General features: G+C 41.3%; 2 protein-coding genes across 2 annotated transcripts; one reads left to right on the forward strand and one right to left on the reverse strand.

Annotated features, from left to right (window-relative positions):
- Positions 1-135: 135 nt before the first annotated feature.
- LOC306894566 (RING finger protein 222) lies at positions 136-729 on the reverse strand (the record flags this gene model as incomplete). Its single annotated transcript, XM_079457225.1, has 1 exon — positions 136-729. One exon carries the CDS (start codon positions 727-729, stop codon positions 136-138), a length of 594 nt encoding a protein of 197 aa, XP_079313351.1.
- A 1,117-nt stretch (positions 730-1,846) lies between these two features.
- On the forward strand, positions 1,847-11,572 carry ndel1b (nudE neurodevelopment protein 1-like 1b). The gene is made up of 9 exons (XM_079456223.1): positions 1,847-2,002; positions 3,728-3,822; positions 5,629-5,782; positions 7,122-7,270; positions 7,460-7,596; positions 7,670-7,840; positions 9,424-9,515; positions 9,638-9,783; positions 10,256-11,572. Exons 2-9 carry the CDS (start codon positions 3,737-3,739, stop codon positions 10,344-10,346), a joined length of 1,026 nt encoding a protein of 341 aa, XP_079312349.1. The 5' UTR covers positions 1,847-2,002; positions 3,728-3,736; the 3' UTR covers positions 10,347-11,572.
- The last annotated feature ends 2,714 nt before the right edge of the window (positions 11,573-14,286 follow it).

Here is a 14,286-nt window from a genome sequence, read left to right on the forward strand (position 1 = left end):
GTTATTCATACATTTAGTCTACTGTGACTTGTGAAACCAGTAATTTCACAAAAACCCAGACTGGTTTCAAAGTGGATCCACATGTACCACATTAATCCGGTTCCATGGATCACATCTGTGAAAATGCCACATTGTTCAAGCTAACAGAACCCACGGAAGCGTGGCGGCCACCAAAGCCAGCAAGGTGAAAGTGATCATTAAGATGAGAAGACAACAGGAGATTGTGCAAAATCTGGGTCCACGGCTGTAGCTGTGTTGCGTGGCTGATGTCGTTCCGATGTCTATAACATCACTCTCTTCCATGGGTCGACCAGCCTCACTTATGATGAACACGTCAGAAGAGTCTCTAGGACAGATGAGCCTTCTTCTACACAGTCTACATGTGATCTTCCTCAGACACGTGCAGATACAGCCAAAACCTCGTGATCTCCCAGCAGCATTCCTAGACAACACAGCAGTGGACGCAGATGGCACCTCTAAAGTCTTCCCGGTGTTTTGGGCTTCGGCAACTGAGGCTGCGAATCCGCGGTGCTTCGCGATGAATGTAAGGTGTCTACAGACCGGACAGATGATATTGTCTCGTTTAATAGATCCGTTCAGGTTGACATTCAGCAGGGTTCGTACGAGGCAGTCGTGGCAGAATTGGTGCCCGCAGCTGAGCGTCCTGACACTGTCTGACAGATTCTCGTAACAGACCGGACACTCGCTGTCCTGAGCCTCGTCATCCATGTCTCAGGGGTAAATAATCGCGGATGGGTCCCTTTGACTGGTTTTAGGTTGCGTCGAAGTAACAGAGGACTGCCGGATCCTCCCATAGATACAAACATGTGACGGCGGCGTGTTGGGCTGTGATGTGAAAAATGTTACTAGACTTGATAAAGCTGCGGTAAGAAACGAGATCAACATCACAAGTGCACTTACTGCTGAATACTAAAAGTTGAAGTGTAGTCTTGTTTGATGTTTGTGCGAGCGAGATAATAACGAATATACGTGAATGCTGTAACATGTTTTATAGTAATGTATTATTTTGAATGCTTTAATATACTATCCTATATATTTTTATATAAATGTTTAAATATTACGTTTGTTGTTGGTATTTTTTCTTTGTCTTTTTGATATGGATCTTTGAGACTGTAATATATTTAAACGACTAACTTTATACTGTGACAATACATGTATGTGTTAACCATCGATACATGGATATTTTATAGATGAATTAGACATTTAAATATTGAGTTATATTTGTAATAAAACAATTATACAATAAAACAGCCATTTGACTAACTAACTAACAATATATATATAGCCTATATATATCTGTGTGTGTGTGTGTGTGTGTGTGTGCGTGTGTGCGTGTATATATATATAATGATGATATATATATATATATAGAGAGAGAGAGAGAGAGAGAGAGAGAGAGAGAGAGAGAGAGAGAGAGAGAGAGAGAGAGAGAGAGAGAGAGAGAGAGAGAGAGAGAGAGAGAGAGAGAGAGAGAGAGAGAGAGAGAGAGAGAGAGAGAGAGAGAGAGAGAGAGAGAGAGATAGATAGATAGATAGATAGATAGATAGATAGATAGATAGATAGATAGATAGATAGATAGATAGATAGATAGATAGATAGATAGATAGATAGATAGATAGATAGATAGATAGATAGCGCCATCTGGTGGTGTCTATTGTGTATATACGACATTGTTCGTCCGTTTAATAAAATAGATAGACAGTCTCTCCTCTGTGTTTAATGAAATAATCGTCTGTCCACGAAAGTAACGGGTCGGTAAGTTTGTGAATCAGAACAGCTTTACTGGCACAATACACAAGAGTAAACTATGCATTGCGAAAGTTTCGCTGACGCCATCGTGACGCAATGACGCTGTGTCGTCATCTTTACCGGAAGCTGAAGAGGGAAATCAGCGGAGTCGCGTTGGCATTTTCATCCGCCGACTGAAGCGCACGGGAGGAGCCGCGTCTGTTAGCTGGTTTCAGGAGCAGGACATGATAAGGTAACACTTCACGCCTCTAAACGCATTTGATATATATTTTTAAATGTGACGCCACTGACTTTTGTCTCGTACGGTTCATCGTTTAGCGGCCGTGTGATGTGTTGGGCTCTTCTGTCAGACTGTCAACGTGATTTCCGATTAGCCGATGATAACGGAGAGAAACTGATACGATGTCGCTTGGTTTCATAGTGATTTTGTAACAGACAATATTAGATATTGACCTTTAGTTGTTCACGTCACGCTGGCCTGCCCAGTAAAACATCAACCCGGACGAATCGCCGCGAATTTAAACTGATAATCGCGTTTACAAGCCTTCGGACACTGTCACCGGTGCATTCTCATTATGGGGTTGTGCTGTTAAAATGTGTTGTAAATAGAAATCCAAAAGTAATGTTTTTATTCATTGGGTGACCTCCGGTCAAGCGATCTGTCATTTTACGTAATTTCGGTCTTGCGTCATGACGTCCATAACAAATTAATACGAACTTTATTTATTATGTCCTGCACATTAATATAAATCGTATAAATTATGTTCCCACCGTTAATAAATAACAAATGTTGCACTGCTTGAATGTATGACATACAAAACAAAACGCGTGACGTTATACACATCCTTGAGCATGTGTGCTGCTTAAAAGCTGAAGTAACCCATAGGTCTCTTCACTAGACCTGGTTTGTTGCTCAGTAGGGTCCGGCCTCTCTTCTGAACCTCTGACCCTGCCCAGAGTTTAGGTGAGCAGATGGTATTGTCCTGTGGTGCGGACTAGCACTCTGTGGCCGGACAGATGGCCTCTCTGTAGGTATGGGATGTGGGTGAAGTGAGGAACACTGTATAGTTAGCTTAAGACTTTATAAATGGACACAACTGAAATGACATCAGCTTTGACTGACCTCAGGAGAACAAACTGTTGCATTGACTTTATAGTAATCCGGCACTGTTTTTGTGGCTCAATTGTTCTGCATATAATCCATAAATATTGTGTCTTTATATTTGTGGACTCACTTTGCAAGGCTCTAGGATGGTCATGCATTAATGTACATAAAGGAAATCTCATATAGCCTCGTTGATAATATCTTCTGTCATTTTCTTGCCCTGCAGGATTTTTATAAAATAGTAAAGTTGTCATGCAAATGCAAATAAAACACAAAATGATATTATCTATCCGTGTCTCATGATGTACATTTATTTTTTCGCTAATCTGGGTAGTGTTTTGATCTTGCTCTGAAACTGAAGTGCTGGGCACATGACACTCCTCTGAATCCAGAGCACGGATATGTGAAATATTTCAAAACAGGTGGTTCTCTGCTGCCGGTTGGGTCACTGTCAGAGGTCACGTTGCAAGAGTCATCTCTCTGCTCCTCATCATGATCTGATGTAATGATCATCTTGACATATAATGACCTCTAGTAAGAGATAAGTGAGATGAAACCGAGGCTGAAAAGGTGGATCTCTGTGCGGCTCAAACAAATGATGACCCAAATCGAGAAAAGAATGTGGAGTCAGTGATTAAAAGCGTTCCACGTCGAAGGTCTTTCAAGTCATGTGTGCTTTGTATTAAACCGTGGTACTGTAAAAATATGTATTCTCAAATGAGGACACACACCATGAGCCCTCTTGCTTTAGATGTGTTGTGGGGTTGTTCAGCGGCAAAACTGCAGCAAGAGGTACGATTGATGAGACTTTGTGAGAATCTCAGGACTGATCTTATTCTCTCCCTTCCACAGGTCCCCAACATGGACACAGAGATGATGCAGAAGTTCTCATCAAAAGACGAGGAAATCGATTACTGGAAGAGTTTGTCTCTCAAATACAAGAAGAGGTAGACAATGAACTTTGTCCGTTTGGCTATAAGGGCAGCGGTCAGCTGAGCATTTGTGTTTGCAACAGTCAGCATTTACTTGTCTTAACTTTGTAGGTGTTAGATGTTTTATTGACTGCTCCTCACACAATCTTGATATCTGCCTCGGTCTCAAATCGGATTTACGGTCATGTTGGTTTGTGCTAAGTGACAAGTAACCATTGTTTTTTTTAAGTAAATGGGTGCAAATGTTTTCCACACAAAGCTAAACATGTAATGTAGAGGATTGTCATTTGGGGGTTGTTTTGTGTTCATGTGTACAGTCAGAAGCATCAGGTGATGAATGGCTTTAAAGTTGCTACAACACCTTTTGTCATGGAAAAACTGAGAAAATACCACAACACATACACAGAAGCTTTCATTGCCCCTGACACAAGAGACCTACAGAAACACTGTAAAGATGCTCAATAGGCCCATCTGTCCAGTTTCTGCTTTTGTGTTTTGTAACATGTGGCACCCTTTGCTGTTTGTAAAACCAATTGATTTTAAAGGATCTCCGTCACTCATTGGTCTCCCATTTTGCAGTTATCGTCACAATGTTTAGGTGTTAGCATTTAGCCCAAACTGTGTTGACCATACGTGAAAAGGAATGTTTGGGATCTAAAAGAGACCCAACAGTTGGCGCAGAATGTGTGTCTGGTGATGGTCTCTGTTGGTTCTCCAGCAGCGCCGCTCTGAGCTCTCACACTGCTTTCAACACATGCTCAGACTCCTGTGGGTTGTGGCTTTACTGCCCCAGAAGTTTGGTGGAGGACAGGAAGTTTTCGAATCCCAGGAATTTCCTGCTGAGGAAGGAGCAAAACATGCTTTCATGGAATACTTACAGCCTTTTAACTTGAAAGGGAGTCAAGACTTTCTATAGTCCCGTAAGTTGAGAACCAAAGTTGTTTTCTCATTTCTTTTACGTTCTTTGAAACCAATATCGCAAAAGTACACTTGAAGAAGGGTGTTCTATCATAGATACTTGTAGGTCATTCTTATGAGTTTTCCAGATTTAATTCAGCATAAAGACCCACTCGCACATTCTTCTGAAATGTTCAATTTGATTTAATGCTCATTTAACTTTATCAGATAGTTATAGGAAGGAACTGAAAACCGTTTCCTGTTGTCGATTGAATGGTTTGTCTTGTATGTCAGGAAAGAACGGATAAGGTGACAGATATAAGGCTCCCTCAGCACACAAAAATTGGAGGCTGGGGAAATGGCCTGGGTTAAAGAGTCCTGTCCTGTCAAACCAAACCACATTGCTTTTTCGGAAATGCTGTCTAAAAACAACCAACACCATCCAGTCAGTCTGCAAAGCTCATTTCCTGCTACCGGCCCTCTCTATTCATCTCCAACCTGACCGTGTCCCCTGACCTCTGACCTTCAAGGGGTCACATTGAACATTTGGCTACATTTGCCATTGTGCAAATGCACTCAGTAGATCTTCATCACAACTCGAGATGTGAGCATGACATTAATGCTGTTTAATCAAATAGTGTATAGTGGTTGAGTTGTGATGTTGGGTTAACTTACAGGATGCCCTGATCCGTCACCTCGGACCTCCAAAGTAGATTTGGTCTGAATGGCCACAATCCTGAGTCACCGACATGTATTATCTGCTCTTGCAGCAGCTGTCACGGTCTGAACACTTGAAGCATGTCACCCCCGTGTGGGTGTCAATTTGTATTGCATAAGTGATGTGATGATTGCACGGTCGCGGTCACAGATGGCTGCTGATGTGTTACTGGGGGCTGATGAGAGTGATGTTTGATATATCTGCAGTTCTCATGATGCTCAAGAGGAGCTGCAGGAGTTCCAGGAGGGCAGTCGGGAGCTGGAGGCCGAGCTGGAGGCTCAGCTCGGTCAGGCGGAGCATCGTATCCGAGACCTGCAGTCAGAGAACCAGAGGCTGAAGAACGAGGTGGACACACTCAAGGTACGACGGTCCATAGGCAGAACATATGGCTTTTTATTGCTTTCAAACAAGAATTCAACGTGTTGTGTATTTATGCTTGGTTTTGGTTTAAAGTGTGACCTGGAAGTTCTTTATGACATAAACAAAAACACAATTTGACAAGATTCAATTTTTCAAAAGCATGGTGCTACGACATCCTGCTTTTATAGGGTTGTTCCTTTCGAAAGATCGCCAGTGTAGATTTTGTGCTTGGCCAAGAACAACACCGTGTTGTGAAGCACGGCCAGCGTGTGAGCTAGTGTCCAGGGTCTTGGTTAATCCCCTGCGCACCGTAATTGGATGTCAGGATCAAGAAGGAGAAAATAGAAAGCTAATGACTCAGCAGAAAAGTTGACGTACAGCATAGTTGTTCTCCTAAAATCCAGACAAAAATATCCTCAAGATGGCTTGGACTCAGAGACACGAGGGCTGTGATTTATACTGCTTATCGTTCAGGGAATTGCTGAATTCGACTCTGCGGACTGAACTGGCATTCTGGAAAATATGGGACGCTCATTATTTCGCCTCAGTCTAAAACAATGCGCTCATTTAGACTAATGGAGCGCGGTGGGGATAGTGGGTTACCTACTATACAAGAGTTGCCATTGTCCACCATGCTGTCCTGCTTCTCCTTACAGGAATAGTTCGCCCAATTATGTAAATTCAGTTATCATGTACTCACCTTCGAGTTGTTGCAAATCTGTATGCATTTCTTTGTTCTGATGAACACCAAGAACGATATTTGGAAGAATGCTTGTTATCAAACAGTTGTTGGCCACCATTGACTACCACAGGAGGGAAAATCGCTTTATAAAATTATTTGTTCTGTCGAACCCAAAAGAAGATATTTTGAAGAATGTAGCACACTGTTCTGGGGCACCATCGACTACCATTGTCATTTTCTCTACTATGGTAGTCAATTGTGGCCAACAACTGTTTGGTTAAAAGCAAATATATTTCTCGGTGTTCATCAGAACAAAGACTTTTATACAGGTTTGGAACAACAGTATATGACAAAATAATTTTTATGTGTGGGTGAACTGTCCCTTTAATATCATTCCAATATCACATGACTTTCTGTCTTATTTAAGCAGATTTCGCAGTGTTTGTTTTTCATGACAATAAATGAAAACGGGGCTTTAACAATGAACATGAAAGTTTTCTATATGAAGCCAAATTATTCTGCGTCAACCCCAGTCTTCCTTCACTTTAATGCTCATTACATTTTCTAAATATGTTGTTTTGGGTGAACCGTTGCTTTAATGTTGTATTGCGAGGGATCGTGTCTCACCCTGTGACCCCCCCGTGTCTCCGACTGCAGGAGAAACTGGAACAGCAGTACGCTCAGAGCTATAAGCAGATCTCTATGCTGGAGGACGACCTGGTCCAAACACGCGGCATAAAGGAGCAGCTGCACAAATATGTCAGGGAGCTGGAACAAGCCAACGATGACCTCGAGAGAGCCAAGAGGTACAAACACACATGCCGAGTGCGACAGTTTCTAGTCCAACCTAGCCATGAGTTCCTGCCCTTCCAAACTACTGCTTTACTGTTTAGATATGTAGCTCAAAGTGAGCCTATATTTCTCAAAGGCGGACCGAAATACATGGCACGAGTGTCCTGCTAAAAATTGTTTAATGGTGGGCTGGTTTTGTGCAGGGCCACTATCACATCTCTGGAGGACTTTGAACAGCGGTTAAACCAAGCCATAGAGAGGAACGCCTTCCTGGAGAGTGAACTTGACGAGAAGGAGTCGCTGCTGGTATCGGTGCAAAGGCTTAAGGATGAAGCTAGAGGTAGAGTTAACTGCGGATGTGCTGAAAGAAAGTGACCATTTATATTTGTTTATTAATGTTTGTTTTCTTGTAGATTTGAGGCAGGAGTTGGCTGTACGAGAGAGGACGTCGGATGTCAGAATGTCGGCTCCCAGCTCTCCCACACTTGACATTGATAAGACTGACTCTGCTGTACAGGCCTCCCTGTCCCTCCCTGCAACACCTGTGGGGATGAATATTGAACATCCTTTTATCGGACAGAAAGGTACAGCCTCCCCATTTTTCTTGTTCTGCACTATTAAGTGACTAGTGTATATAAACCAAGATGATGAATGGGCCATTATAGGCATGCATGATGTTATACACCTCCTTGGACAATTAAACAGGAGTGGTAGTCTCATTCTGTGTGCAGATCTACAAACATCTTTCTCATTGAATATGTAATTTGCTTTTGTTATTATCAGGGGTATTCAATTAAAGTTCCAAGAGGTCCGATCTTTAAATTTAACCCAGTTGGATATTGCAGAGGTCTTCAATTACTTTTCTTTGAAGGCCAGATTACAAAAGTATAAATAGGTTGCGCTTTGCAAGAAACTGACCGCTATTATCGAGTTTAGGACTGCACGTGGCTGTGGATTGCCGATTACTACCTCAAGTTTCTTGGACAGACCCATCAAATCACTTTAAAAGACGTCAATCGTTATTAACCGCGGGAATTGCTTTCGGATTGAATGCAGCAGAGTTTTGGACTTTCAAAGATGTGGCGTCTCCGGACGTGCATTTCTTAATGCGCATCATTCTTAAAGTCTCTCCGCTTATTTGAAATTTTAAGGTGGGCCAGATAAAGATGATAGGTGAGCCGTATTTGGCCCGCAGGCCACCAGTTGACTAGCCCTGATATACTGTATAAAAGATATGATCTTTTATCAGTCCATTTATTTTATATTTTGATATATGTAGCCTATGTATAGGCTCTGTGATTTAGAGGAATCGGTCTTAATAGAAATCTGATAATTAATATTTGTCAATAAAAAAAACTACTGACAACATGCAAACAGCAGTTGTAATGTTTAAAATCAACAAAACGTGAACCTGCTTGTGAAAACCCAGAAGTCCTTCATAAAATCATCCTACAGAATATTCTGTGAAAATATAACAATATCTTCAATATTGACTGAATAATACCAAAATCTTAGTGAAATGAACGCTTGAAATTAATCTTTGATGTTAATTATAATAATCAATTCGATTATGAGACGTTAGCCTGGGTTCCCACAGGGTCACAACTGTTTAAAGGCTGACCAATAATGCTAATATGCTAAATGTAGATAAAAACGTTACGGTTCATAAAATGTCACAAATCTGGTTGAAAGGTTGGAGACTAAAAGCAAACCGTAAACAGACTGACGGATACAAATGCTTTAATATTCTCTGCATTTTGTTTACTGTTGTGTGTCCATTCACCTGCTCTGCATGTCTGCACAAGTGTTGTTAAAATACACGTGTCTGCTGCTCTTCATGCTTCAAGCAGCGTGCATGGAGCGGAAAGGTTAAAAATTAAGATATAAGAAGATATAGCGGCAAAGATAAATGACATTAATTCTCCTGAGAGCGCTTATGATGTGATTCTACGTTGTGAAGACGCGCGGCTCAATTTAAACAAGCAAAAGTTTTAAATGGTTCATTAGGTTGTGTCTGATGGTCCGCCTATTGAGGATGACTGATCTATATACTATGCCTTAGAAAAAACCTGTGTCTGTCAATCTTAGGTAAATGTACGTTTATCTTGTCTGCAGTCACGTCTATTTTCATACCAATTTTCCCTTTTTATTTCTGTTCCTTTCAAAGCATTAACAAATGGCTGTGGAAACTCCCCCCTGACACCCTCTGCACGCATCTCAGCCCTTAACATCGTTGGTGACCTTCTACGGAAAGTTGGGGTAATTCTTCAAATTCTGCCTTGTGTCAATGACACACATTTTCTTTATGTCAGAAACACAGCTGACTTATTTTACCACTGGACATTTTCTAATGGAAAAACATGTTGTGTTTGTAATTACAGGCTCTGGAGTCCAAACTAGCCGCCTGTAGGAACTTCGCTAAAGACCAGGCAGCGAGGAAGAATTACGCCACAGGAAATGGAAACCTCATGAACAGCAACGCAACAAAGTTCTCTCATTCGCTTCACACTACGTATTTCGACAAGACGTAAGAGCTTGGTCTTTCTGTTCTGTCTGCCCAATAACAAAAAAGCAACATTAAAGGGAAAGTTCACCCAAAAATGAAAATTCTGTCCTTATTTACTTTCAGATTATTCCAAACCTGTATACATTTAGTTGTTTCTGCTGAACACAAAGGAATACATTTGGGTGGACTATCCGTGCAACCAACAATATAAGCTATTAAAGTGATAATTCAACCAAAAAGGAAAATTCTGTCATAATTGATTCAACCTTGTGTCATTTCAAACCTGTGTGACTTTCTTCTTCAGCACACAAGAGAAGATGTTTTTAAGAAATGTGGTAACCAAACAACGGTGGTGAACATTCACTTGCATTTCTTTTGTGTCCGTACAATAGAAGTGAATGGAGACCACCATTGTTGGGTTAGCATCATGTTGTCATGACATCATCAGCATGGTTCATGTTTGCTGACCGATTGCTTTAAATTTTTGTCCCAGGATTATGAATGGACTAGATCCCGGTGCCCTGACCACCCTGGGCTCTCCGCGGGCCGTGTCTCCCCCCGGCATGCTCCCTCTCAGTGTGTGAGAGACGTTTCCAACTACCTCCACACAAAAGTCCCAGCACATTATGGAAACAGAGAGGACACTTAAAAATAGTGTGTGTGAGCGCAGGTGTGTGTGTAAGAGAGAATGCCGAGAATGCCATGCCTCCAGTGTGTCTGACAGATGCATGTCAGGTGTGAGGGTCCGTTCCTGTGACCACATGGTTCTGCCGATCTCTGTTCTGCAGATCAGCTTTTCTCAGTTTTATCCTCACTTAAAGCCAGCAAAACGACAAAGGTCTGCGTCAGACCGCAGCTTCTGCGTGAGTGGTTTTTAGTGTGTTGCACAGTTAAAAGATGTATAAAAAAAGGCTGAAAAGAACGAAAAGGGATTTTGTTTGTTTAAGGTGAACATCACTGTATGTTTAACAATGCAAGTGAATGTGTGTATGTGTGTGTGTGTGTTGTATGTGTACTCGGGGCGTGGGGGAAATCAGACATGGATCTGAATGTTCCCTCAGTCTATCCTGGATTCGATGTTCACCTTTCTTCAGGCACAGTATGTGGAGGGCGGGATAGTTGCTGGAGATAGATCACGGTATATAGCATGGAAGCCGTCTGTAATTGAGTGCTTATGAAACACCAGATTTGGACATTATCAAGCTATTTGTGACAAGCTGCACTTCCATAGATGAAAAACATCCCATATTTCAATTTGTCAAGCTGCAACAGTTATGATGACATCAACCTACATTGACGAACTTTAGAATTCAGCTTGGACTATATTAACATCTGTGCAACATGACCGTGGTCGCGAATAAGTTGTCAGTGGATGTATGAACCTCATTTCTCTCCCATGTGCCTCTGAATCTGCTGGTGAGTTTAAAATTCACGGTTTATTTATTTCACATTAGCCAATGTGTGTTTTTCCACAGTGTTTAGGTTCTTTAACATGAACTACAAGAGCACTTGCTAGAGTTCATTTACCCCTGTAGTCTTTTATTTCACAGTTATCATGCACTTTGTTGGCTATTTTGTTATATTTTATGTACATAGATTTGTAAACATAACAGCGTTGCCCAGTGTATGTCTGTAGATACGGAAATTGGGCCAATATGCTGTTTAATTTATTTGAGAATCTTTATGGCATGTTTTGACAAGGAGTGAATTTTACATACTGTGCTTTGGATTAAAATCATATATCGAGATGTAAAATCGGTTGTCTAAAATGTGCAAATAAATAAAGGGGAGAAGGTGTCAAGTGAATGTTTCAATGTGTCAAGTTTCTTTCAAAATAAGTTTGAAGAGGGGTGCCGCTGCTGCCCCCTTGAGGCTGTTTCGACATCTCGCATCATTCGATCACGTGTTGTTGTTTGACAAAATACTTGTGCTAAAGTCTGCACGAATCTTTTCCGGTGTGTTTTACTGGAACAGTATTTTGGGTAAAGCTTTGTAAAAAATGATATTTTCTCAGTAAAAGGCTTGTGTTATCAAAACATTTACTTTAAGAGGGATGAAAGAATTAATACCAGGTGAACGGAGTTTATTTTTCTATTAATTTGATTTATTTCTGTAAACACAGTGGATATGTTCATTATAATCGTACCTTTGGTACCGATCGTTCAACGTTATTTGGATTAATTTAGCAAAACGTATAAATCACTCTTCGGCTTAAGCCATTGCCGGAAGTGAGTTTTCCATAGAGTAAAAATCATTGATGTAACGTTAGTTGTCTGCGTTTTAGTGGATCTAACAAATAATTAAAGCTGCAAGCAGCATTTAGCGGGTTTCGAGGTTTAAGGCAGTCAAAAGCAGTCGTGCATTCATGAACAGGTTAGGGGGTCACACCTCAACACACGCGTGAAGGATCAAAGTCCAACACACACACACACACACAGAAAAATGACAGGTATGAACTCATAGAAACTATGCATGCTTACAGAAACATGCACGTATACTACAAGAATGTTATTTTCTGACTGTCAAATCATTTGGACAATTCGTTAATGAGTATCCGATTTTCATTGTTGTTGGCTTTTAAATTGAAGAGAAGGTGCTTTCAAACTCAAGAAGTCTGAAGTTCCTGGGCCGAGACGATAACCGTTGCATATTTACAGTATTTAGTGCCATTGTTCATGTTATAGCGCCACCTAGTGTCCAATCACCGTGTTATTTTTACAGTGAGCTCAGAGCGATGGTCTACACATATGTGTAAAGCCCCGTGAAGCTATCTCAAATCCTTCTCTAACAACGTCCGTTTAAGTGTCATAGGCTCCGCTTAGTTCCGTTTTTGCCCCCCCTACCGTGTATGAATATAAATTTCAACTTTTTTCAATGATTATTTACATTCACACTCCAGAGAAGTCATCTGCATTGGTTTAGTTCCGATCAATTGAAAAAGCAAGTACTAGTTCGCGAAAGTAGGTTTTTGACATTATCACCGATAACTCACAAACCGTTAAATCGACATAAATGGTTCTAGAGGCAAAGTTGTTCAGCATGAGAAGAGCTATCATATGATATCAATAGTTTGTGTGTTTGTCAAATGTCACGTGACACACAATTGTTTAAGTATTGAAATACGCGTCAATTTTGCCATTTCTACTCGTCTAGCGCCACCTAGTGTCCAAACGCCACCTTCTTTTGTAGGTGACCTCGGAGTGATGGTCTACACATATGTTCCAAGCCCCATGATGTTGTGTTAATCCGTTCTGAATTTATGGCCATTTTAATGTGATAGGCTCCGCCCAGTTCAGTTTTTGGCCCCCCCCTACCGTGTATGAATACAAATTTCAACTTTTTTTCAATGATTATTTACATTCACACTCCACAAAAGTCATCTGCATTGGTTTGGTTCCGATCGGTCGAAAAACCAGGGACTAGTTCGCAAAAGTAGGTTTTTGACATCATCAGCGATAACTCACGAACCGCTCGATCGACAGAAGCGTGTCCAGAGGCAAAGTTGTTCAGAATGAGAAGAGATATCATATGATGTAAATAGTTTGAGTATGTGTCAAATGTCATGTCATACACAATTGTTTAAGCACTGCAAAAACGTTTTTTCGCCCCCAGTGGCCGAATAAGTTCATATTTCTTACAGACCTTCAGGACCACGAGTCGAACAAGCCCAGCGAGTGTCGTTTCGATCTGCCCCCGTTAACCCTGTCTAATGAGTGCTCAAAATTCATTGGCCGATGGCGGCCATGTTTTTTGAGAAACACCAAAGTCCTTTTATACAGTCACGGTGCATGACACAAAGACACACCATACCAAATAATAAGTCGATCGGGCAAACGGTTGCGTAGTTATAGCCCTTTTCGAGTTCTTTGCTATTATAGCGCCTCCTAGTGGCCAAACACCGAGTATTTTTTATTGTGACCCTGGACTGAGGGTCTACATGTACGGTCTAAGCCCCGTGAAGATAGCTCAAACGGTTCACGAGTTATGGTCATTTTAGTGAAATAGGCTACTTCCGGTTCAGACGTTTTGGCGCCCCCTAGCAACGGTGAATCGAAATTTCAACTTTTTTTCAATGAATATTTACATTCACACTCCACAGAATTCATCAGCGTTGGTTTGGTTCCGATCGGGCAAAAATCCAGGGACTAGTTCATTTTTTTTTTTTTTCATAAAATGCAAATTAGCGGAGAAATTTGCATACCGGAAATGAAATCGGAGATAGCCATTTTTTAAGTTTGGAGCCAAGGATTCCAATGACACCAATCACTTTGTTGTGCGACATCCGGTTTACGAGCATTGAGCCCAAACGCATTGGCCATCGCTATAGCGCCACCTATGGACCGACATGGCTGGCTCCAAGTATCTGAGTAGCGAGCAAGACTACTACCATCCGACAAAGTCTCGAGTTTCTACGACTTACGGTTTGGGCTGGGCGACGCGTTTTATGGCGGAAGAATAATAATAAGAAGAATAAAAATCCTTACAAAAACAATAGGTTTTCAGCACTTCGTGCTCGAAACCCTA

The sequence above is a fragment of the Barbatula barbatula genome (genome assembly GCF_947034865.1).
Source record: "Barbatula barbatula genome assembly, chromosome: 5".
In the NCBI taxonomy this organism is placed as follows: domain Eukaryota; kingdom Metazoa; phylum Chordata; class Actinopteri; order Cypriniformes; family Nemacheilidae; genus Barbatula; species Barbatula barbatula.

Bases quoted from the DNA above. Each gene is read 5' to 3' on its own strand.
- ndel1b (XM_079456223.1), top strand. From the start codon at position 3,737: ATGGACACAGAGATGATGCAGAAGTTCTCATCAAAAGACGAGGAAATC. The intron at 7,841-9,423 runs GTACAGCCTCCC...TTCCTTTCAAAG, and splicing joins TCCTTTTATCGGACAGAAAG to CATTAACAAATGGCTGTGGA. The intron at 9,516-9,637 runs GTAATTCTTCAA...TTGTAATTACAG, and splicing joins ACCTTCTACGGAAAGTTGGG to GCTCTGGAGTCCAAACTAGC.